General features: G+C 42.4%; 1 protein-coding gene and 1 long non-coding RNA gene across 5 annotated transcripts in view; one reads left to right on the forward strand and one right to left on the reverse strand.

Annotated features, from left to right (window-relative positions):
* The window catches only part of LOC310673564, a 349,698-nt gene that overhangs the window by 45,175 nt on the left and 280,602 nt on the right, over nucleotides 1-23,921 (reverse strand). The window lies entirely within an intron of this gene.
* RANBP17 (RAN binding protein 17) overlaps nucleotides 1,088-23,921 on the forward strand; it is a 200,268-nt gene continuing 177,434 nt past the window's right edge. The window contains exons 1-9 of one of the 4 annotated variants that reach the window (XM_083431935.1): nucleotides 1,088-1,403; nucleotides 6,322-6,471; nucleotides 7,658-7,748; nucleotides 10,101-10,267; nucleotides 13,278-13,343; nucleotides 14,851-14,955; nucleotides 16,866-17,031; nucleotides 20,192-20,265; nucleotides 22,477-22,596. In XM_083431935.1, the coding sequence (XP_083288061.1) occupies nucleotides 1,386-1,403; nucleotides 6,322-6,471; nucleotides 7,658-7,748; nucleotides 10,101-10,267; nucleotides 13,278-13,343; nucleotides 14,851-14,955; nucleotides 16,866-17,031; nucleotides 20,192-20,265; nucleotides 22,477-22,596 (957 nt within the window). In that variant the 5' untranslated portion in view covers nucleotides 1,088-1,385. Of the gene's footprint in view, nucleotides 1,404-6,321; nucleotides 6,472-7,657; nucleotides 7,749-10,094; nucleotides 10,268-13,277; nucleotides 13,344-14,850; nucleotides 14,956-16,865; nucleotides 17,032-20,191; nucleotides 20,266-22,476; nucleotides 22,597-23,921 lie in introns of all 4 variants that reach the window. The other 3 variants (XM_083431933.1, XM_083431934.1, XM_083431936.1) reach the window with 3 other exon arrangements.

The following is a 23,921-nucleotide window of genomic DNA, read 5'->3' on the forward strand; positions in this document are numbered from 1 at the left end:
CTGTTATCTGCCTGCATTTTACATTGAAATATGGGACAATCCTGTATTATACAGGACAGGTGACAACAGCGCCAGATTGAACCCTATGGAGGGCCCTTAGGGGCCTAAGCAGGCGCAATCTCAGAGGGCCCCTCACAAATTATTTCCTAATATGTTTTTGATTTTACCAGCCAAACCAAATCAATATTATTTTGACCCCCCAAAAGGCCCTAAGCCTAGGCTGCCTATTTGGCAACCCCCAACCCTAGCTCCCTGGGTCCAGAGACCTTGTTATGAAAGCGTGCCTTTCGCACACGTATCATAGGGGTCAGGGCTGTATTTAGGTTTGATGTGGCCCTAAGCCAGGAGTAGGCAACCTAAGGCCTGAGGGCCGAATGTAGCCCAATTGCCTTCTCAATCTGGTCCGCAGACGGTCCGGGAACCAGCGTGTTTTTACATGAGTAGAATGAGTAGAATGGGGTGAGCTCCCATTGCTCGGTCCCTGCTCCTGCCAACCTAGCAGTTCGAAAGCATGTCAAAGTGCAAGTAGATAAATAGGTACCAATCTGGCGGGAAGGTAAACGGCATTTCCGTGTGCTGCTCTGGTTCGCCAGAAGCGGCTTAGTCATGCTGGCCACATGATCTGGAAACTGTACGCCGGCTCCCTCGGCCAGTAAAGCGAGATGAGCGCCGCAACCCCAGAGTCGGCCACGACTGGACCTAATGGTCAGGGGTCCCTTTACCTTTACCTTATATGCTTATGTGGTGATTGATGGACCTAATAGGCATCTAAAGCCATTTGCATGTAACAAAGAGGAGCCTACACAACACAAAACACTGCTGCTGTATGTAGGTTTTATTTTATTTGCTTTTTATCTTACATTTTGGAAATGAACATCCATCCCCCCCCATTACATTTTTTGGGCCCCCAAGAGAGTGGAGCCCTAAGCTATAGCTTGTTGAGCTTATATGTAAATCCACACTGATAGGGGGTCAACTCCTGGGGGGGGGTCTCCCCCCAAAAAAATATTTGAAGGGGCTGCCTCACCCCGCCGCCAGGTTGATGGACACTTGCCATTCAAATGGCGCGCGTGTGCCGTGACACGTGACCAGTCCTGTGGGCGGGGCTTAACCTGCCCGCCTGTCATTCCGTTCGGGTCGGCGCCCTTGACACGCGTCGAGTTCAAACGAGGCCAGATAAGGCGGGGAGATTTAAAACACGCGCGGAAATACTTCAGAGGGCCGCGAGGGGCCTGGTTTTTCTCTTCCCTCCGCGGTGCTCCCCTCAACCCCTTCCCCGCCGCCGCCGCCGCCTCCTCCTCTCGCTCCGCCTCCTCCCGCCGGGCCTGCCCTCTCCTCCTCCCGCCCGGGCTGCTCGCGGCGTCGCCCTCCCGCCCCGCTGGAAGATGGCGCTGAGCGGGCAGGTCAGTGGGCGCCCCGGGCGGCGGCGGCGTCGAACCCGGAGCCTGACCGTTGCGTGGCGGGGAGATGGCTCGTCCCCGTGGGGAGTGGGACTCGGGGGGGCGGGTAGGCCGCCGGCGGAGCAGCCCCGGGGGGGAAGGGGCGGGGGGCGGGCGGGAGAGGAAGGCTGCCCCACCGCCGCACGTCCGTTGGGGATGCTGCGAGGAAGAGACGCCTGGGGGGGGGGGGCTGCGGGGATCGTGTGGGGCGGGGAAAGGTAAGGGGGGAAAGGATGTCCTGATAGGATTTATATATGTACACACACACACATGCCTTTCAAGAATAGAGGGATGTCAACTATATCTATATCTAATCTATATATAGACATATATATGTATGTATCTGTGTATATATATAACTAGTTACAGGTAGGTAGCCGTCTTGGTCTGCTGTAGTTGAAACAAAATAAAAAAAATTCCTTCCAGTAGCGCCTTAGAGACCAACTAAGTTTGTTATTGGTTATGAGCTTTCGTGTGCATCTGAAGAAGTGTGCATGCACACGGAAGCTCACACCAATAACAAACTTAGATGGTCTCTAAGGCGCTACTGAAAGGATTTTTTGTTTTGTTTTATATATAACTGTGTGTGTCATGGAAAGTTACATGTGCGTTTGTGTACAGCTATTAATGTGTGCCATGAAAGACACAGGTGTGTGTATGTGTAATTATTTGTGTGTGTCTTGAAAGACACATGTGCATTTGTGTATAACTTACTGGTATGTGCCTGGAAAGACACATGTGCATTTGTGTATAACTGTTTCTTTGTGCCATGTATGCATGTATTACTCTTTGTGTGTCTTGAAGACACATGTCAATGTGTGTATAACTTACTGGTGTGTGCCCTGAAAGACACATGTGTGTTTGTGTATAACTATTTGTGCCTTGAAAGGCACACACATGTATGCATGTATAACTATTTGTTTGTGTCATGAAAGACACAAATGTGTATGTATGCATGCATGCAGAGAGCATGTGGCACCAAACTTGCAAAGTTATGCTATCTTCTTTATCCAGATCAAATTTAATGTAAGTTCACCCCCACCTTTTTAATATATTCTATTTCAAGCACCAAACAAAACATTTATTTCTCAAAACTGTGAATTTGAATTACACATAACACCAATGTATTTTAATTAAATAAGAACAATTGTTGCCTTCATGGACAAATGTCCTTGTTTGACACTCCTAGATATTTGTTTGGTTTGGTCTTTCTTTTCTCTGTTTCTGATACTCTGTTACAGCTATTTTTCTTGTTTTGTATCCATTGGAAAAAAATAAACAAACTCACACCAGATTATCTCTTACAACTTTAAGTCATGTCTGGAATCTATTCACCACACATTGCGATTATCTGCTTAAAGCATTAAAGCCAAGTTTGACATGTTTGACATCAGTTTTTAACCTTTAAAATCTCTAAAAAGTCTGGGTCTGGGATATTTTAGGGAATGTATTTTCCTGCATTATCTCACCGCTGAGAAGTGAGATAAGTGATTGTGAATTCCATTGTCAAGGGTGGCTTGATTGGCATCTACTGGTGGTGACTCCTTTTCTGTAGAAAAGGGAAGTTTGCCTGATCTCCATGCTTGACTCTTGGACAAAGCAAGAGGGAAGTGGGTGAATCCTCAGTGAAATAATAGCCCAATCCAGAGCCCTGACAGTTTTTGGGAAGTGTGTATGTGTTGGGTGGTGGTATGCCTGCCCTAGACTCCTCCCCTTGTTGGGGGAATTGGTAGGCTTTAGATCCTGTTGATATGAAGCGTCTCTCAATGTGTCACCATGAAGTGTAAGGTCTGAAATATCAGCTGCCCATAGAAGAGCAGTTAATGCTCAATCTGCTGGAGCTTTTAAACTCCGGTTGTATACTTCTGATATTATCTCCTGGCTGGCTTTAGTTATTTGATTGGTATTATTTTTATTGAATCTGTTGTTTGAATTTTGCGCCTATGCTACCTTGGAATGAAAGGTGGCTTACAAATACGTGTGATGATTTCTTTCTGTCCATTAGAGGTACGAGGTACATAACACAACTTGAAGTTTATATTTGCATCATGACTGCACTCATGCAAACAATGAGGGGACATATTGGGGCCTCTAGCTGGTGCGCATCTGAGTTTGCGGAAGGTAGAGAAAAAGTTGGTGAAATACCCTTTGGGCTGGTGACCAAGAATACCCTATTCCAGTCCTTTCCTTTTGGGAACAGAAAAGAAAAATATTTGATATCTATTGGATAAAAATTCAATTGTTTATTTCAGTTTTAGGACATATTTACGTATTCAACAAAATTTACTCTCTTCTGGCTAAGACAAGGGTAGACAAGCTGTTGCCCTTTAGATGTTGTTGGCTTACAATGGCTATTATCTGTGATCATGAATGGTGTTAATGGGAACTGGAATCTAGTAACATCTGGAGGACCATATCTTTCTCATTCCTGCCCTAAGAACATAAAATGGACATGCTGGACCAGAACATGAGCCAGTCCAGCTAGCCAGGTTCCCCTTAAACCTTACAAGTAGGTAAGAAGGTGAAGGTATCATTCCTTTCAGCATGGAGGTTCTGTTTTGCTATATTGGCCAGTAGATGCTAATAGACATCCCAGAAGGAGACGTCTAACTCCCTGTGAAAACAATAAGTTGTTAGGGTAGAGAAGGGGCAGTGTTAAGCACTTTGTATTTTTATGTACAGTACTTTGATAATCATCTAATAATTGTCCTTCATATGAAGTTGCTATTACTAGGGTAATGACTGTACCTTGACATGCACTCTGCTTACAAAGGGCAATTATAGATATTCAGCGTAATCTTTCACTAAGAGCAGCTCAACAAACATTTCACTTTGTTTGAAATCTGTTTAACCAGATTACAGTGGTACCTTGGTTTAAGAACAGCTTAGTTTAAGAACAACTTGGATTAAGAAAGCTGCAAACTTGAAAGTAGGTGTTTTGGTTTGTGAACTTTGCCTTGGAATAAGAACATGTTTTGCTTCCTGTTGAGTGTGTTCCATTTGTAAATTGAGTCCCCTGCTGCTGTGGGAAAGCATGCCTTGGTTTAAGAACAGACTTCTGGAGTGGATTAAGTTCATAAACCAAGATACCACTGTACATCCACTTTGTTAGTTTTGTCTTAATACTCCTGCTTAATACGTGAATACTCCTAAGTTTTATGGTGATGAGATTCAAGCTTACTGTGTTTTAACTGTGTGGACACAGTATGCTTTCCTAACTGTTATTATATTTAACCTGAATACCTGAGAGAGGAGGGAATCACAGTGTATTTGGGCAAAAGTTATTCATGCACCTTGATTCTTCCTTTGATTAGGAAGGATATCCCACACCTCACAAGTGGTGAGGTGGAAACTAAATTTATATTCTTTCTTGGTAAGTGGGAAATAAATGGCAAAGACCAAAAGCAGCACTGAAAATATTGATTGTTACTGTTAACTTTGCCTGCTTTCTTGTTTGTTAAGTGCAAGAAAAAATATTGCTGATTTAGATGCTCAAGGAAATTTAATTGCTTGTGCATGATCTTCCATTTTGGATCTGACAGATAATCCCCATTTCCTTTGCACATATGCTACTTCAGTGCTAGGATATTTTTCTTGGGTGATAAATGAACAAATTACTTTTGAGCTGTGAGTGGGAGGAATTGGATGAGCATCCCCTGTGTCCTTCCTCCCTACCCCTTGGCAATGGCTTAGGGATACTTCATTATTTAAACACACAGGGTTGCACTTGCAATGGATGTGCATTTAACCAATGTGATTTCAAGTTTATGCACTTGGCAAGGTGGGAGGGTGGGCAGTAGGCTGGGAGGAAAACATAGGCAATTCCACCTGCATTTGCACTTGCATTTGGAGTTAGAGTGTGTGTGTGACCTTAAAGGTAAAGGTACCCCTGCCCGTACGGGCCAGTCTTGACAGACTCTAGGGTTGTGCGCCCATCTCACTCAAAGAGGCCAAGGGCCAGCGCTGTCCGAAGACACTTCCGGGTCACGTGGCCAGCGTGACATCGCTGCTCTGGCGAGCCAGAGCCGCACACGGAAACGCTGTTTACCTTCCCGCTAGTAAGCGGTCCCTATTTATCTACTTGCACCCGAGAGTGCTTTCGAACTGCTAGGTTGGCAGGCGCTGGGACCGAACAGCGGGAGCACACCCTGCCACGGGGATTCGAACCGCCGATCTTACGATCGGCAAGCCCTAGGCGCTGAGGCTCTAACCCACAGCGCCACCCGCGTGTGACCTTAGGAGAGTATTATAGGCCATTTTCCAGTTTTAAAATGGTTTTTTTGACTATATGCGATTGTGGTTTTATGTGCTGTCTCTGGAACATAACCCAAACAAAAGATGTGAGTTGATTGTATCTGACTTTACCATATTTTCTCGAGTCTAATGCGCCATTGAATCTAACATGCACCTCAATTTTCAGAACCTTGAAACAAAAAAAAGTACCGTATTTTTCGCTCTATAACACGCACCCGACCATAACACGCACATAGTTTTTAGAGGAGGAAAATCCGTAGGCATGCCACCCGTAGGCATTCCCTCCATAACACGCACAGACATTTCCCCTTACTTTTTAGGAGGAAAAAAGTGAGTGTTATGGTGCAAAAAATACGGTATTTGATGGTGAATGTAAATGTGCCATCGAATCTAATGCGTACCTTAATTTTCGCAACACAATTTGGCCAAAAGAGGTGAGCGTTAGATTCCAGTAAATATGGTAGTGATACTCAGGAAAGACCCATTGAGATGAATGGTATTAAGGTAGTTATGAATATGACTTGTATACAGCCCATTCTGACTTTCATATTCTATATCAATGTGCATGAATAAATAGTACTGTGAGGATATTAATGGAGGGCAATTCGTGTCTGATTTTTACCCCCAGCAGAGTCTGGCAGAGCTAGAAGTTCTTTGTAAACAGCTCTACGAGGGGACAGACTTAGCACAGCGAATACAAGCAGAAAAGGTGCTATTGGAGCTTATTAATAGTCCTGAATGTCTTAGCCAATGCCAGCTTTTACTGGAACAAGGAACAGTAAGTGCTTCAAACTTTATTATCTAAATACACATTCATTAAATGCCCATCCTTTCTCTGCTTTTCATAAACAGTAGTGTGAGATTTGAAAGTAGTGATAATGAACTTTTGTAGATTAAAAGGAGATTCCCTCCAACCCCAATGAAAATAAGTTGGCTGCAACGTAATCATTGGAGGTGCTTTTTGTTCTGCTTGTTTTGATTTTCAAATGACACCCCCCCCCCCCATTATGGATAAGGTTTCTACAAGCATTAATACTTTAGAAGAACATAGCAAATATGTCATATTTATGCATAAGTTAGGAGTTAACCAGGCTTACCGTTCCACTTGATAATGGCTTGGTTTACACAAATGAAATATTAGCTCCCTTGGGTAAAATGGTGAACTCATTCTAGACTCTCCAAGTTTATCAGTCTAAAGCTATGATCCGGCAGATCAAATCTATATATTCAGGTTGAACATCTCTCTTCCTGCTTACGGACAGGGAAAGAGTCCCCTTAACTTATAGAGCTCAGAGGCAGAACGGGCCACATTTATGCCGTATGCATTTATGCAGTATGAAGTCTGCAGTAGGGTCCAGAGAGTATGGACTAGATGTCCTTCAGCCACAGGCAACTTGGTCAGTGATGAGGGATGGTGGGAATTGTAGCCCAAACCATCTGGAGGGTACTGGGTTGTTGTTGGCAGCCATTTGTCTTGAGAGACAATGGAGTGCGCCTCCAGGGATGAAATTGCTGTGTTAGCAGCACTGAAGTGACTTCCCTGGGGTGCAAACCTGGGCAAGGTGTATGGAGGTCCTGGGCTGCCCAGATAACAAACTCCTCTCTTGGCCTCGCTGGTGTTGCTTTAGTTGTTCTGAGAGAGCCGTGATTTAAAAGGAGGGACTGTAGGGTCTATGAAGGTCTGGCCCTGTGTATATTTTATGGGCATATCCTTGAAAATAATATATAGCTGTTAGATAAATGTAGTACGTGTCTTAATCCCGTGTTGCTTACATAGTAAATCTCAGGACTGAGCTGTAAATTGTATCAAAATGCACACATCCAAGTAAGTAGAGCAAATTTGTGACAGCAAGGTTTTAGGAGATGTGTTTCTTGTTGCAAGATTACATTTTTGGATGCTATTTAAGGATTTTTTAAAATGAATAGTTATTACTGCCACCTGAATTGTGTGCATTTTCCCCTAGACCTCTTATGCACAACTGTTAGCAGCAACATGCCTCTCAAAACTTGTGTGCAAAACACCACCTTTACCTGTTCAGCAAAGGATGGACATCAGTAAGTATTATTTATTCCTTTCAGTATTGCAGTAGGGTATTTTTTCGTGTAATGATACAAATTTCAAATTGCCCTAGTAGTTAGTCAAAGAGTTTAAGATTGCCAGTCAGAATGATTTTAGGTGTTCTTCATTTATAGCTGCTATATACTTTATCATTCTTTGAAAAACTGTTGATGTTTCTAACTTCCAGAAAAATCAGATTAAGATGTGATAAAGATGTGATCCAGAATTTGTGTTGTCCTTTATTTTTTATGGGACAAAATGTGTAAACATGTGGGTGTGTTTGTATTGCATGAATTAAAAAGCCGAAGAATGTGATCAGGAGCCTAGGTACATGTATGTCCTTGTTGTAAATGCATTTATTTTAAACTGCCCCATTGCTTTCAGTAGTACTGAACTCAAATACTTTTAGGTCTACTCCCTTAACTAGGTTTGATCTGTCAAACAAATGCAGCAGCAGGCATCTTCCTCACCTGCTTTATAATAAAAATAAAAAATAAATGTTAATAGATGTGCTAACAAAAATTGACTTCAGTTGCTCCACATAAGATATATTTTGTATTTGGGTGTGGGCATAAGAGTACAAAATTCACAAATATCTGTGACTCTTTCATAATTAATGTGGTACATGCGTGCTTGGGTATCAGTCCCTTAGTATAAAAGTCTTGTAAGACATGACCTTCAGTATTTATTGAAATGACCTAAAATATGGAGTTAGTTTATCAGTTAATAACAAAGGAAAAGTATGTTTTATCTGGGGTATTTTGGAGAAGTCAGCTACATACTGAATTGTGCAGCAGCTCCATCAAAACCAGCCCATTTTGTGATTGACGCTCTTGTTTAAGTCTAAGCTTAAGTCTCCTTCTTGTTTAAGGAACCTATGTATGTGGGGTTGGCATCAAATATTTGCTTAGCTCTTTAGGCTTCAGTAATAAAGAGTTTGGCTAATAGTACTTGCCTATAGTTCTAGTCCAGGGACTTAACATTTAAGGGAGACAAACCATATTTGGATCTTTATTCTGAGCCATGCTGTCATGAGCATGTTGCCTACTTATATCAATGATGGTAAAGGTAAAAGGACCCCTGACCATTAGGTCCAGCCGTGACCGACTCGGGTTGTGGCGCTCATCTTGCTTTATTGGCCGAGGGAGTCTGCGTACAGCTTCCGGGTCATGTGGCCAGCATGACTAAGCCGCTTCTGGCGAACCAGAGCAGCACACGGAAACGCTGTTTACCTTCCCGCCGGAGCGGTACCTATTTATCTACTTGCACTTGGACGTGCTTTTGAACTGCTAGGTTGGCAGGAGCAGGGACCGAGCAATGGGAGCTCACCCCGTTGCTGGGATTCGAACCGCCGACCTTCTGATCGGCAAGTCTTAGGCTCTGTGGTTTAACCCACAGCGCCACCCGTGTCCCGGAATCAGTGATGGTAGAGAGCTGATTAAAATAAACAGAACATCTGGAGCTGATATGGTTGCTCGGCTAATTTCTTGTTTAATACAGAGACTTTTCAGACTCTCATCTTCACAGATTCTGAAATAATATCTCCAAGTAAACCTGGCACCAAGCTGTTTAGGGCTCATTGATAGGCAAGAGGCTTTAGAATAAATGGGGGGAAGTGAATACTTGTAAAGGGGGAAGAAAAGATTTATTTATAGAATGTTGTAATGAAATAAGCCTTCTAAGAAATTAAAAAGCAAAATAACACCCTGACATAGCACAATCAAACCAAACTAACCAAAATAATAGGGCACATGGTGATTGATTCCAGTTGGCAACTGGAAGCTCACAAGGTATAGCATACACAAGTTTCCTGCAGGGTCTTGTCTGCCAGGAAACACCAAACAGTTGTGGAATCTTTAGAGAACTAAAAGTGACTCTGGTAAGCTGTTCCCATAACCTTGGTAGTTTTGTTGAGTTATAGCAGAAGTAGCCAGTGTGCTTGTTCTGTAACACCCATTGGCCCTGTCCAGTATGGCCAGTAATTTGGGGTGATGGAATCTGTAATCCCCACAGAGACAATCAGGCACTGTTTTGGTTATCCCTGAGCTTTGGTTTTGGCATGGAAGCACTATGCTTATGAACAGCACTGGACATTTTTCTTGTACATTCAGCTGACATGTTCGGCCTTCTCAAAAATACTATTTCTTGAGTAATTGTACTTTAATAATAGCACTAGAATACCCGCACTTGCCTTTGAAGCATTTAATTAGGAATATTACTATACAGTTTTCAAGATCTGGTCTTCTGGAGACTCAATCCGTGTATTTCACAGTAACAACATAACTTAGAGCAACTTGATGTATTGAACATAAAATAATTTTGATTTAATTTTTGGTATTTCGGTACAGGAAACTACATATTAAACTATGTTGCATCTCGACCAAAACTGGCCCTTTTTGTGATCCAAGCTCTTGTTCAAGTAATTGCTAAGATCACAAAGTTGGGTTGGTTTGATGTTCAGAAAGACCAGCTCATCTTTAGAGACATTATTGCTGATGTTAAAAAGTTTTTGCAGGTAAGAGAAAGTGAACATGACTGCTTGTTAAAAACATTTCTGTATTAAATATAGTAGTCGCGTATTTTAAATGCCATATGATCCTAAGGAGGAGACACAGAATGGAGAAAGTAGTTCAGTCAGCTGCAAATTGTACGATTAAGAACTGCCTGAAATATAAAAGAAGAGCCGACTTAAGGCGGAGACTATTTATGACTTTGTCGTGAGAACTGTGCTGTAGAAAATGATGCAACTGGATGAAAAATGGATGTAAAAATGTAGCATTGAAATAGAGCTCTTGCTAGTGTCATGTTGCATTGGCACTAAGGAGATGTATGGGGCTGCCGGGGAGGTGATGCTAAAAACAATTGGTTGCATCTCCTTTCAATAATTTCTGCTCTGTACTGGTACTTTCCTCCATGTCGGTCCAGCAGTGCCAGGGGTTGCTGCTGAGTGGAGCTAGCTTCTAGTGCTGAATAAAAACAATGATGTGTCATTTGCACCAAAGTTTCCTTTGCCTGTTAATAGTAGGGGCAGCATATGTAGAGACTCTGATGAATGAGAAGGCTTTTGTATATACAATGGTGCCTCGCAAGATGAAATTAATTCGTTCTGCGAGTTTTTCGTTCTACGAGTTTTTTCATCTTGCGAAGCACCACTGCGTATTGACGGTTTCCCATAGGAATGCATTGGCGGTTTTAAAAAAAAGGCGCAAGACGTTTCGTCTTGCGAAGCAAGCCCATAGGGAAATCCGTCTTTCGAAGCAGCTCAGAAAATGAAAAACTCTTTCGTCTTGCGAGTTTTTCGTCTTCCGAGGCATTCGTCTTGCGAGGTACCACTGTACAGGAAATCCACATGCATGTGAAGCCCCAACCAGATTTGGGAAGCTATGCTAACCCAAGTAGATAAGAGGGGATCCATTTATTTTTTCATATAAAATATTCTGTTTTGTGTTGTTCGACTCCAGCTCCCATCATTCCTGACCTTTGGCCATGCTGGCTGGGGGTGATGGGAGTTGGAGTCCAACAACATCTGGAGGGCCACCCCTGCTATAAACGCAAACCTTCAAGAAATAACAAGAGTTAAGGTAATGCCCAAGTCCTGGAAATGCCTATTTAAGGTTTTCCCTACTTGGGGTGGGGCTTACCTTGAGAAATAATTGATAATTTATACCCAGGACTGTGTGTTGATTCTCTTCTTGTGATTCTCATGGCCAAGATGGTTGCTGTCATGCTCCTGTCTTCTCACCTGTTCAGTTCAATAGTTTTAAAAATTAAAAAAGAAAAGGCACTTCATTTGTTTCAAATTATGTAAGGCAAGGGGAGTTAAAAGAGGAAGGCAGTTTCCAATGGGGTTATTTTTCTGTGTGGGGAAATGAGTTCCCTTAACTTGGAATGAGAAATGTATTTTTATCATCAAAGCTTAGATTAGGTAGTTTTTGCTACCTAGGCTAGGTGGAAGTAGAGTTGTCATGGAATTTTTACAAATTCATTTGAAAGTAAATAGTAGCTGCAAACTGCATATTCAAACCAAAGTGGTGGATTGAGTGTTTTCCCTCCTGGTAAATCTTTGATGCTCGCCAACCACAACTCCTTTTGTCAGATAAAATCTCTGGCACTGAGTGGGAGTGGTGAAGGAGATACGGAATTATTTAGCAAAGCGATTGTGAGACATAGATTTATTGGTGCTCAAAAAGTGTTTGATATACTTTTATCTGAGTAATCCTTCCCAGAGTATGGTATGAGGGAGTAGTATTATCCGGATATGGGAAAAGGACTGACTGTAAGAGTTGTTTGTCTTAGGCTACCCAATATGTTAATGGCTAAATGAGATTTAAACTGATCCTGGTTTCACAAATGTGAAACCATCTGCTGTTAAATGTCATTATATTCTCTTTCTATTTTTGCATGAGGGGGGAAAGCTGGTAATATGTTACAGTTAATGCACTTTAAAATCATTAGGAAAGTGTGATAAAAATGGCCTTGTGTTCATTAACAACAAATATGGGAAGAATACTGCGGCTGTTTTGCAGTTATTTTTATTAATGTAATTTGATTTTACATTTATTATTAAAATGTTTGAAGTGTGAATCTGCTGTAGTTAATTCATTAATAATAGAGATTCAAACTCAAAACTTTGCTTCTTGGGAGACTTCCTTCACTGAATTATTTTCCTTTGGGAGACAAAATGAAACCATATTTCTAATTCCCGGCTGAACTTACCATTTAAAATAGAGATGTTGATCAGCAATAAATATTAAGTCTTGGGCACAAGTATAGTATTATAAATACTATATTAAGTCTTGGGACAAGTATTGCCTAGTATAGCAGTAAGTTTGCCAGCCATTCCTGGAGTTTGGCTGTGTAGGGCTGTGGAATGGTTTGTTCTGATTGCCTAAGACATTGAGGAGCCAAGGCCAATTGAGTAGATGGCACTTAACTGGGTTAGCAAGACTAATAGTCTGAACTAATATAAGGCAACCTCATGTGCTTCTGATAGCAGAGAAACTCCCTCCTCCCTGATATAGGCATTCAGGTGTTAGTACTTGTGGGTACTGAATTCTGAAGGGGCCGCGAGAATGTATGGGGAAAGCCCTACCTCCTTGATGACGTTTGTGCTGGCCATCATATTTGTTATGATAATATGGATAAAAATGGCCAGATTCGTCTAAACTCAGTGTTTCCCAAACTTGGGTCTCCAGCTGTTTTCAGACTATAATTCCCACCATCACTGATGCTTGCTTGCTAGGGATGATGGGAGTTGTAGTCCAGAAGCAGCTGGAGACCCAGGTTTGGGAAACCTTGCTCTAGCAGAAGCTAGTGTAAGGGCTCTTGCTAGCTCAGTGGTCTTCCTCTTCTCCTCCCCACCATGTACCCTGTTGCTTCCCGCAAATCTTCTCTGCAGGGTTGGGAGAAATGCTTCAGCTGACAGAATGATCAGGAAAGCACGGTGCTGAATACCTACCTGAGATTAAAAGCCACCTAAAACATTCATTTTGGAACATTAACACTTTTTTCCCTATATGCTGTAGGGGACTGTGGACCACTGCATAATAGGAGTAATGATTCTTTCAGAACTGACTCAGGAAATGAATTTTGTAAGTGCACTTCTTTCCTCTCGAAATTCTTTTACGCTGTCAAGAGAATGGTCAGAGTGTCTTATGGGGCTGAAAATTGGGAAGCTGCTGTACATTGTAAAAAGTAAAAAAAAATTGCCTAAGAAAGGTTTTTAATGGAATGAAGCAGAGAAATGGGTTGCAGGGAATGTGGCCCATCCAACAGTTGCTAGAATCAGTTATAATACTCTGAAAAAGGACAAAGAAACCACATGCCACCCCCCAGCCACGTCAAGTAATCACACTTTTCCTCAACCGTGCAACACAGAAGTGCAGGCAAATGCACCCTGCATATAGGAAATAGGTTAAGAGAGGAAAGATGCAGAAATGTTCTCTCACTTGTTCTTCAGCTTTTAATAATCCTATCCACATCCCACTAAGGGCTGCAAAGACTATTAGTCTTTATCGTTTTGGAGGAAACCAAAGAGAAGATTGAAGGGAAGGAGAGCAGGGTTCTTGATTGTCATTATTTGCATTAGCTTGCCTTTGCTTTGAAGTATAATCCAAGGCGATACTTTAAAGTGGCATTTTCTTCTCCCGTTGAACCTTGCATGTGGTGTTTAGCGTGGCCAATTTTAGGTTTGATAATGGTCATCAGAAAAAGTTGTGCTACGCAAATTGACCTGGTAGATGTACATTCTTAACAGATATGTACCACCTGTTGCTGATTGTAATTTTTGCTATAGAGAAGCCTAGTATATGGATGTTTCTCGTGTGTGTGATGACGTCTCCACTAAAATGGTGAGGGAGTTACACTTAGCAATGTGAATTTTTTTAGCAGTTCAACTTGCACAATATGGGTTGGTGTGATGCAATTATAGAGATGCAGAAATTTAGTAAGTGATTTAAGTCTTGTGAATGCATCCTAAGAATTTTTAGGAGTTCTGCTTAATCCTTATCCTACATGGGATCATTGTCCTTTATACTTTGTTCCATCTCTTCTGGTTTCATATCAATATGATCTTTTGCAAATTCAATTGAATCAGTGGGACTTGACCCTAACATACAGGTTTGCATTGAGGTGTCACTGCTGGCTTTGCAAAGTAGCTTGGCTGCACTTATGAAGGAACTGTCCACCATAATGACTGAATATTCTAAACTAAGTGTCCTGGTATTAGATATGTATAGTTATGGTACTGATTCTGTATGTCTGGAGGACTATTTTTCTGAATGACTTTCTCCACTTGAACTTCCTGTTCATTTTAGAGCACATGCCCCACAGTAATTTCAGACCCACTTGTATTTTGCATGGAGATTGAGTTCCAGACAGAAGTCAAACTTGTATATCTGTTTCAAATTAGGCTTAACACAAATAGAGGGAAACAAAACTAAGAACATGTGGGTAAGGAGGATCATATGAATTAAATAATAGGATGTAGACCTCCTGTTGCGTAATAATTTTCTTGTAGCTCACATACAAGTAATATGTTTTATCAAGTCAAAATGAAGAGACACTGATTCTGAAGTGTTTTTTAATTTTTATTTTAAGGTTGATTATTCTAGACCTTCATCAAAGCATCGTAAAATAGCTACCTCATTTCGTGATACTACTTTAAAAGACATTTTGATGCTGGCATGCTCGCTGTTGAAAGAGGTAGGCCTAAACACAAGCTGTATTATAAAGATAGAATTTCAGCAATGCAGAAATATTTTGCCCACCATGGGTCTCAAACTCACTACCCTGAGATTAAGAGTCTAATGCTCTACCGACTGAGCCATCCCAGCTTTACCCGAGTGGCTAATAATTGCATTTGTTTTTGAGCAAAATTAGTATGCCACCAGAACATTGTTTGCTGTTGAACAACAACAGAATAGAACATAGTAGACTAGAGATGAATTCACGATTGGAATCAGATGCAGAATATACATCTGTACCTGTCTATGATACAGTGGTGCCTCGCAAGACGAAATTAATTCGTTCTGCGAGTTTTTTCGTCTTGTGAATTTTTCGTCTTGCGAAGCACGGTTTCCCATAGGAAATGCATTGCCGGTTTCCCATAAGAATGCATTGATGGTTTTAAGAAAAAGGCGCAAGACGTTTTCGTCTTGCGAAGCAAGCCCATAGGGAAATTCGTCTTGCGAAGCAACTCAAAAAAGAAAAAACTCTTTCGTCTTGCGAGTTTTTCGTCTTGCGAGGCATTCGTCTTGCGAGGTACCACTGTAAGTCTAACTGGCTTATGAATTCAGCCTGAAACAGAACTCTTGCCAGTAAAGCTCACATATGCTGGGTTTTTAACACATAATACTCTTTGCTCTAGTGTAATTGAGAGAGAGGTACAGCTGATTGGTACTGGCAGACATTTGTGGTGAAAAGTTAAACTAGCCACTGAACGTGGCGTACTTTAAACACATGAATAGGCTTATTTCAGTGCAGATCCGTGAGAAGCTTGGTGATGGATGGATGGGTACAGAACAGAGGGACAGCGGATCGTTTATTTCTCTCCCTGCTTGCCCCCATCAGGTCCATCTCTATGTTGTCTCCACTTAAATTTCTGAAGCATGATGGTGGTTTATATTGCTACTTTATTTTTTGAATAATCCAAGAGAAGCGATTTTTGCTTCTTCTTCTTGTTGTTGTTATTATTATTAATAATAATAATAATAATAATAATAATTGAATTTATATACTGCCCTATACCAGGGGGTCTCAGAATGGTTATCGCTTGCCAGACAGAATGATTCACCCCACATACCGTTCTGGGAATTTTCCAGATCCCCCAGAGCCCATTGGGGGAGGCAGGAGGGGAAGTCTCATTGCAACAGCAGAACTGAGTCCACTGGCTTCCACGAGTGTGCCTATTTAGTTAAATCCAGCCCATAGTTCATATTTTACCGTGAATGTTCAGATAGCTCCCATGTAGCGCTTCCCACAGTGAGAGCAGCAAACCAGGATCATTGGCTTGCAATGATAAATTATGCTGGCGATCATAGTTCATTTTTTGCTTTGCACAGTGCATACTTAAACTGCAGCATTCCTTTCCATAAGATGACCACCATCTTTAGTTATTTTAAAAGCAGATTAGACAAATTTATGGAGGATAAGGATATACATGGTAACTAGCCATGATTGCTATGTTCTGTGCCTCTGAATAACAGTTGCTAGGAAGCACGAATTTATTAATTTGTTTTTATTTATTAAACTTGCATACTGCCCTTCATTCATAGATCCCAAGGAGGTTCACAAATGGGGAGGTTGTTGCTACATTCATATCCCACCTGTGGGCTTTCTGTAGGTTTTTGGATGCTGGACATGATGGACCTTTGATCTGATCCAGCAAGGCTCTTCTCATCTTTATGGTGTGACCTGATGGTGATTTCTTTGAGCCCCCCAAAAAAACCCCACAGCCCCTTGTTTGGACATAATTGCTAGGAGAGGGATCATGCTTTGTTGCTCTCAATAGGTGAGGAAGGAAGAAGCTTCTGTCTGCGAGGTCGACTATGATATGTGAATGTGGCCAGTTACTGACACACACTTCTTTTTTCTTTTTTTTGGTCTGGATTTAGATGTTGGCAAAACCATTAAATCTTCAGGATCAGCAACAACAAAATCTAGCAATGCACCTTTTGAAACTTGTCCTCAATTGTCTTAACTATGACTTCATTGGCAGTTCAGCAGATGAATCTGCAGATGATCTGTGCACTGTACAGATCCCAACAAACTGGAGATCAAGTAAGAGAATTAATTAGTGGTGATAACCTAACATTTTATGTGGTGCCCATGACTATACACATTTGAAGTTGAATATCTGTTTTGCATCTAAAGGCATTGTATCTTATGGAGGTATTTTTGATCATGATATTGGTTGCAAAAAAATAATTCTATGGGTTGGGAGAGGAACTGACACGACAAAACTTCCCATATTTCACAGCTCACAACCATTTGCAGTCCCACACCTTAATTCCCTGAACTTGGACAGTAGTCCTGGGCAGAATTGAACTCTTTGCATGTGAAGTGTGAGCCACGCAGTCAGTATGTAATGTAAGGGGTCATGGGTTATATTTGTCATACGTGATGCTTCAGGGTGGTTGGTATCCAAAGAAATAGTAAAGGTAAAGGTACCCCTGCCCGTACGGGCCAGTCTTGACAGACTCTAGGGTTGTGCGCCCATCTCACTCAAAGAGGCCAAGGGCCAGCGCTGTCCGAAGACACTTCTGGGTCACGTGGCCAGCGTGACATCGCTGCTCTGGCGAGCCAGAGTCGCACACGGAAACACCGTTTACCTTCCTGCTAGTAAGCGGTCCCTATTTATCTACTTGCACCCAGGGGTGCTTTCGAACTGCTAGGTTGGCAGGCGCTGGGACCGAACAGCGGGAGCGCACTCCGCTGCGGGGATTCGAACCGCCAACCTTTCGATCAGCAAGCCCTAGGCACTGAGGCTTTAACCCACAGCGCCACCCGCGTCCCTAATGTAAGGGACCATGGGTTATATTTGTCATACGTGATGCTTCAGGGTGGTTGGTATCCAATGAAATAATCTTGTACTAATTTTGTTTCTTTCCCCCTGCTAGCCTCTGAATTGTTAGTATTAATAATACAGGGGCACAATGATGTACTATGGAGTTTCATGATACTAGGACTATAATACACCCTAAAAACAGGGATCACCAACCATTTTTGGTCAGTGGGCACATTTGGAATTTTGAGGAAGTGCCAAGGGGCACCCGTCACAAAAATCCCCTCATTCCTTTTTCCTTCACCTTTTCTTATTCTTCCTCCTGAATATTCCCCTTAATACCCTTCCCTCCCATTGTCCATCTAGCTGTTCTTCTATAATTGCTATTTTGCAAATATTCTCTTGAAAAAGTGCAGGTGAATCCATGCCCAACTAACAGTGATATTGTTCCCAGTCCTTCCCTATCTAAATAGCTTGTTTCATTGAACCCGTCCTTAGTGCTGAAAACTGCTTTAAGTTAATAATTCTTTAGCGGAAGAGAAGTTAATGAAAGTTAAAATGGGCAACGTGTATACAGCAACAGTAGTCTGCAGAGTGCAATCTTTCTTTTCTCTCTAGTACATCCATTTTGCCTACTCTGGAAGCTTTTAAATAGGGTACATTGTTGCTGCAGTGGTTGCTTCATTGGTCCATTAGAAAGCTTCGGTTAGATAATGTACTTAAGAAGTATTTGCAAGCTATATTCTGTGGGTCTCCCTACCTTCCAGCTGCTGTGCTTTGTGCTGAACAGCTTTTAAAAAATGTCAGCCTTTCACTTTGGAGGGGCAGTAGTAAAGACTGAGATACCTGTTCTCATTTTGTGTATATATTGCTAAAGTTTGTTCCTTGAATGTTTTCCCTTCCCTACTGTTTGAAAAGAGCTTTTAGTTTAAAAGGAACTTTTCAAAGCAAAGATCTTTATACCTGTAATATTTGTGCATTTTGTGGAACATTACTAAAAACCAGTAATCATACATAATGTTAAAATGGCAAATTGTACTGTTTCATTGTGTTGATAGAAAGCTATTTGGGTCATGAAACAAAAACTGTTGGTTTTGAGGGAAACGCTAAAACCTGACATAGGCTGTGAACAATAACTTTATGTATACTCTTTCCTAAATGTAACTGTGACAACCAATGAAACGGGGAACAGGGATATGGTTTGGTTTACAGTGGTACCTTGGTTCTCGAACTTAATCCGTTTCGGGAGTCCATTCGACTCCCGAAACCTTTCGAAAACCAAGGCGCGGCTTCTGATTGGCTGCAGGAGCTTCCTGCACTCAAGCGGAAGCCGCGTCAGACGTTCGGCTTGCGAAAAGCATTTGCAAACTGGAACACTTACTTCAGGGTTTGCAACGTTCAGGAGCCAAGCCGTATTGTCCTGCTTCTCCTGTGCTTGACAGTCACAAGGAGAGCCTGAGTCAAAAGAAGGAATACTGAAATAGCAAGAGTAGAATTTAGTGCTGATCTTAAGCAGTGGCAGGTTCACATCCTTTTTATTCCCCTTTCCTCTGTGGTGGTTTTGTGGGGTTTTTTTTTTGGGGGGGGGGACACACAAAGGAGAGTATGTAAACAGGTGAAAGTGTGTTGCAGCACAGCTTCCTGCACATTGTTTCTTGCCCTAGCTTTAATTGGCTTTGTGACATTCTCATGCAGCTGTATTTTGATTGGCTCCACGGCATTGTGATGTAAACATGGCCACACATTGTCCCCAGTTGCCTGGGATCTCAGTTCAGCAGCAAGGTGAGGCAGTTAAAGAGGACAGAACATGGATTGGAGCATCACTTGACAGTGGTTAACTTTATCGGTGAACAAGTATAAAATATTGGGAGGGGGCTTGGAAAACATCACCACCCCAGACACCCATTTTATGTAAAAATGTGTACTGGTGAATATTTGACATAGCACTAGTATAATTTGGATTGTACTCTTGAAGTAGAGAGCATTTAGAAAAAAGAAAACTGGGTTGTGCAGTAAGCCCGCAACTTACACGGAGGTTACATTCCAGGGATCACGCCAAAACCCAAAACCACGTGTAGTCAAAACCCATTGGGTTCAATAGTGGGTGGGATTGTCAACATCATTTCCCCTGTAATCCTGCCTCCTTTCTGCCCTCTTTTTTATTTTTATTTTGTGACATAAAGCTGAATGTGCACAAGTTAAACGCACATGAATTGTGGGCTTACCTTAGCAGATTTCATTTTCTGCAGGAGTCCCAACAGTTTGGGCTATGATTTATATGGTCTGCTTTTTTCTTTTTCTTTTTGCCATTGTAGACCAAATGCTAAACTGTTATATTTGTTAACATTTTTAAAAAGAAGAGTGGAACTTGTGAAAGTTATTTTCTTTCCAATGCAGGGATTTGTCCATTTCATAATTTTACCTTTCCCTTCTCAGTCTTCCTGGAGCCAGAAACCTTGGATCTCTTTTTTGATCTGTATCATTCCCTCCCATCAGTGCTGTCTCAGTTAGTAAGTATGTTTTTCCAATAGTAAAAGAAAGTGATTTCTGAAAAGCTGTTCGGACACTAGTACATGTTTAATGAATATGTCATACCAGAATTGCCCCTTGTATCGCCTTAGATTTCACTCCTGTTTATATGCTCCAAGAGGGTCTTTGCGGTACAGTTTAGAAGAGGGGGAGCACACACAATTGCAATTGGAAGCAATAGGACTTTTCTGCTAATCAGTCATCAGCAAATCAACAGTATCTTTATAAAAGTAACTGCAGCCTCTCCCACAGTCCACAGCAAATGCTCAGCCCACCATCAATTATGTATTTGCCCACAGACAGTAAAAACGTGTGGAAAGCACATGCCTTGCTTAAATGTGTGGGTTTATTTTCGCCTTGCATTTCCCAGTGCGATTCCATGGGTCTCTCTGTCCTTAGATGTTCCAGTAGCACTCTTTGCTTGTTTATTAAATTTGTGTATTGCCCTTCATCCGAAGATCTTGGGGCGGCTCACTCTTCTGCATGTGCTTTGCAGAAACTAGTACAGTGGTGCCTCGCAAGACGAAATTAATTCGTTCTGCGAGTTTTTTCATCTTGTGAATTTTTTCGTCTTGCGAAGCACCACTGTGTATTGACGGTTTCCCATAGGAATGCATTGGCGGTTTTTAAAAAAAGGCGCAAGACATTTTCGTCTTGCAAAGCAAGCCCATAGGGAAATCCGTCTTGCGAAGCAACTCAGAAAACGAAAAACTCTTTCGTCTTGCGAGTTTTTCGTCTTGCGAGGCATTTGTCTTGCGAGGTACCACTGTATTCAGAACCCTATCATTTCTGATGCTGGAGTTATTAAACAGCCACAATGACTATTAGCCACAATTTGGTCTAACCCCCTTTTAAAGCTGATGCTGTGGCTGTTGTTGCATCCTGTGGAAGTGAGTAGGTTGACTGTGCCCTGTGTCTGCCCTGAAGTTTCCGTCAGCTTCTTTCAGTGACCCTGGATTCTAGTATGTGAGAGAGGAAGAAAAATCTCTCCCTCCAAATAGTGCATAATTTTAGATGTCTCTCTATAAATAGCCTCAAATATTAACTTCTGTCATACAGGAGTTGCTCCAGGGATAATCGCCAAATTGTGAAATGGTGGGTAGAATTCTAAAATGGGCCACTCTTCCATGCTTCCCCCACCGTGCCCCTTTTCTCACTGAGTTTTGGCCTTGTACAGTGGTACCCCGCAAGACGAAGCCTCGGAAGACGAATGCCTCGGAAGACGAAAAACTCGCAAGACGAAAGGGTTTTTCGTTTTCTGAGGTGCTTCGCAAGAAGGATTTTCCTAAGGGCTTGCTTCGCTAGATGAAACGGCCCTGCCTTTCGTGTCATGGCGACGGTCACTGCACGCACGCACACTCGCTTTCCCGCTCCTCCGGCTCCCTCCCACCTTCCTGCTGACGGCTCCTCCGGCTCCCTCCCACCTTCCGGCTGATGGTTAGTGCCTCGCGCCGCTGCCCACCCCCCTCGCGCGCTCCCCTCAGAGAGCCGTTGGCGCCAGCGCCTCTCTCTCCCTGGAGTCGCGCTCCTGAGCCCCGCCGCCCTCCAGCAGCCGCGTCGCACGGTGGCCACAACGCGCGGGTGAGTCTGAGGTACCGGCTGCTGCAGCTGTCCTGCTTCTCCCCGCCCCTCCCCGCCGTTGTCAGTGTTTAAATGCAGTGGTGCTTTGCAAGACGAAAAAACTCATACAACGAAAAAACTCGCGGAACGAATTAATTTCGTCTTGCGAGGCACCACTGTATTGCCAGAGTTGCTATGACTTTCTTACATTGTCACAATGCAGCATAAGTGACTGGGCTCTTCTGGTTAGCTGTGTCACAGCACATGCCCTTGCAACAGGGCACAGTATCAACACCATGTTACCTGGCTAGTGTTCTGTTAGGATATGATCTTACCAGAAGCCAGTAACTACCTGAATTGTGTCCGTTGTAGAGATGGTGTACATACAGATACGTGTATTCGAATCAGTTTATTTAGCATTGTTTTTAATGGCGCATGAACACTGATGCAGCTTTCTGTGTTTTAAATATAGACTGTGTTTGACTACTGTAGCTGTTGGCCCAACATGAATGTATAGACTTCTCTAAGCTAGAAGAAACTTGACTGGTACACCAGTCAGGTGTTTGATGCTTCCAAAAATGAATGGTTGTATTATGCTAATGAATAAAATTATTAAACTTATTTCTTTCTAGGCACTTTCTTGTTTAGTTCAGTTTGCTTCTACAAGGAGATCCTTATTTAGCAACCCAGAACGTGCCAAATACCTTGGTAACCTGATCAAAGGAGTAAAAAGAATACTTGAAAATCCTCAGGTATACATTTGTCAGTTTTCTCCTCAGTTCTGAGTATACGGTGTCCACTTTTTAAAATATGTTTTGCTGCTAATTTAAATTGTGGAGGAAGCGGTTATGTTCCTGTTTGTTTGGGCTAATAAGCTGAGAAAGGAAGGGGGAAATAGGGGGCATCACGTGTGGCACATAAGCTGCCATACAAATATCCTCTACCTTCTGGGTTAAAAAGGAGCAATAGGAAATGGTTCTGTGCTTGCTGAACAGTGACAAACGTTACAGAGTTTCCTGTATGGCAACTTCATACAAACCATTGGTGAGGGAAACATGCCAATTACTCAGCAAATAACTCCTGTGGTGTTGCTAGCTTTTGGGGGAGACACGAGGGTTGGGATGAGTATGGTGGCCCATCAGCTCCAAGTGTTGTCTGCATGGTTCATTATTTCACCAGACGTAGCTTTGTACCTGCGCTGTCTTTTCTAGAAGAAAAAGGCAGCTTTAAAAATATTTTCCAGCAGTGTTATGTTGCTGTTTTGTTTAGTTTCAGCAACTGTGTTTGAAAATACACTGTTGTTTATTTGAAAAACACAGCTGCTTATAACTATGTGGAATATTCATTTATTTAATTTATTTAATTCTTATACTGCCCTTCATCTGAGTCCCACAGGGAGGCTTACAATATAAAAACACAAATACGCAGAACATAGTAACAAACAGAAACAATACCGCCTTCCCTTATAGTCCCTTTTAACTGTTTGTCCCTATCTTTCTAAGTATGTATGATATAAGGTAAAGGTAAAGGGACCCCTGACCATTAGGTCCAGTCGTGACCGACTCTGGGGTTGCGCGCTCATCTCGCTCTATAGGCCGAGGGAGCCAATGTTTGTCCGCAGACATGTGGTCATGTGGCCAGCATGACTAAGCCGCTTCTGGCGAACCAGGGCAGCACACGGAAACACCGTTTAACTTCCCGCCGGAGTGGTACCTATTTATCTACTTGCACTTTGATGTGCTTTCGAACTGCTAGGTTGGCAGGAGCAGGGACCAAACAACAGGAGCTTACCCCGTCGCGGGGATTCGAACCGCCGACCTTCTGATCGGCAAGTCCTAGGCTCTGTGGTTTAACCCACAGCGCCACCCGCATCCCTATGTATGATATAATCACCTTTTAATTACTAGTTTTTATTCCTTACCTGTTTTAAGTCTTACGTGTTCAGATTGTCTACATGTTTTGTCTTATGCTGGTCTGTGACCGAAATAAAGTTTGAGACTGATACTGTAATGAAGGTGCCGGGTGAGGCTCCCTGGGGAGAGCTTTTCACAAGTGGAGAACCACTGCAGAAAAGGCC

The sequence above is a fragment of the Podarcis tiliguerta genome (genome assembly GCF_965153285.1).
Source record: "Podarcis tiliguerta genome assembly, chromosome: 3".
NCBI classification, from domain to species: domain Eukaryota; kingdom Metazoa; phylum Chordata; class Lepidosauria; order Squamata; family Lacertidae; genus Podarcis; species Podarcis tiliguerta.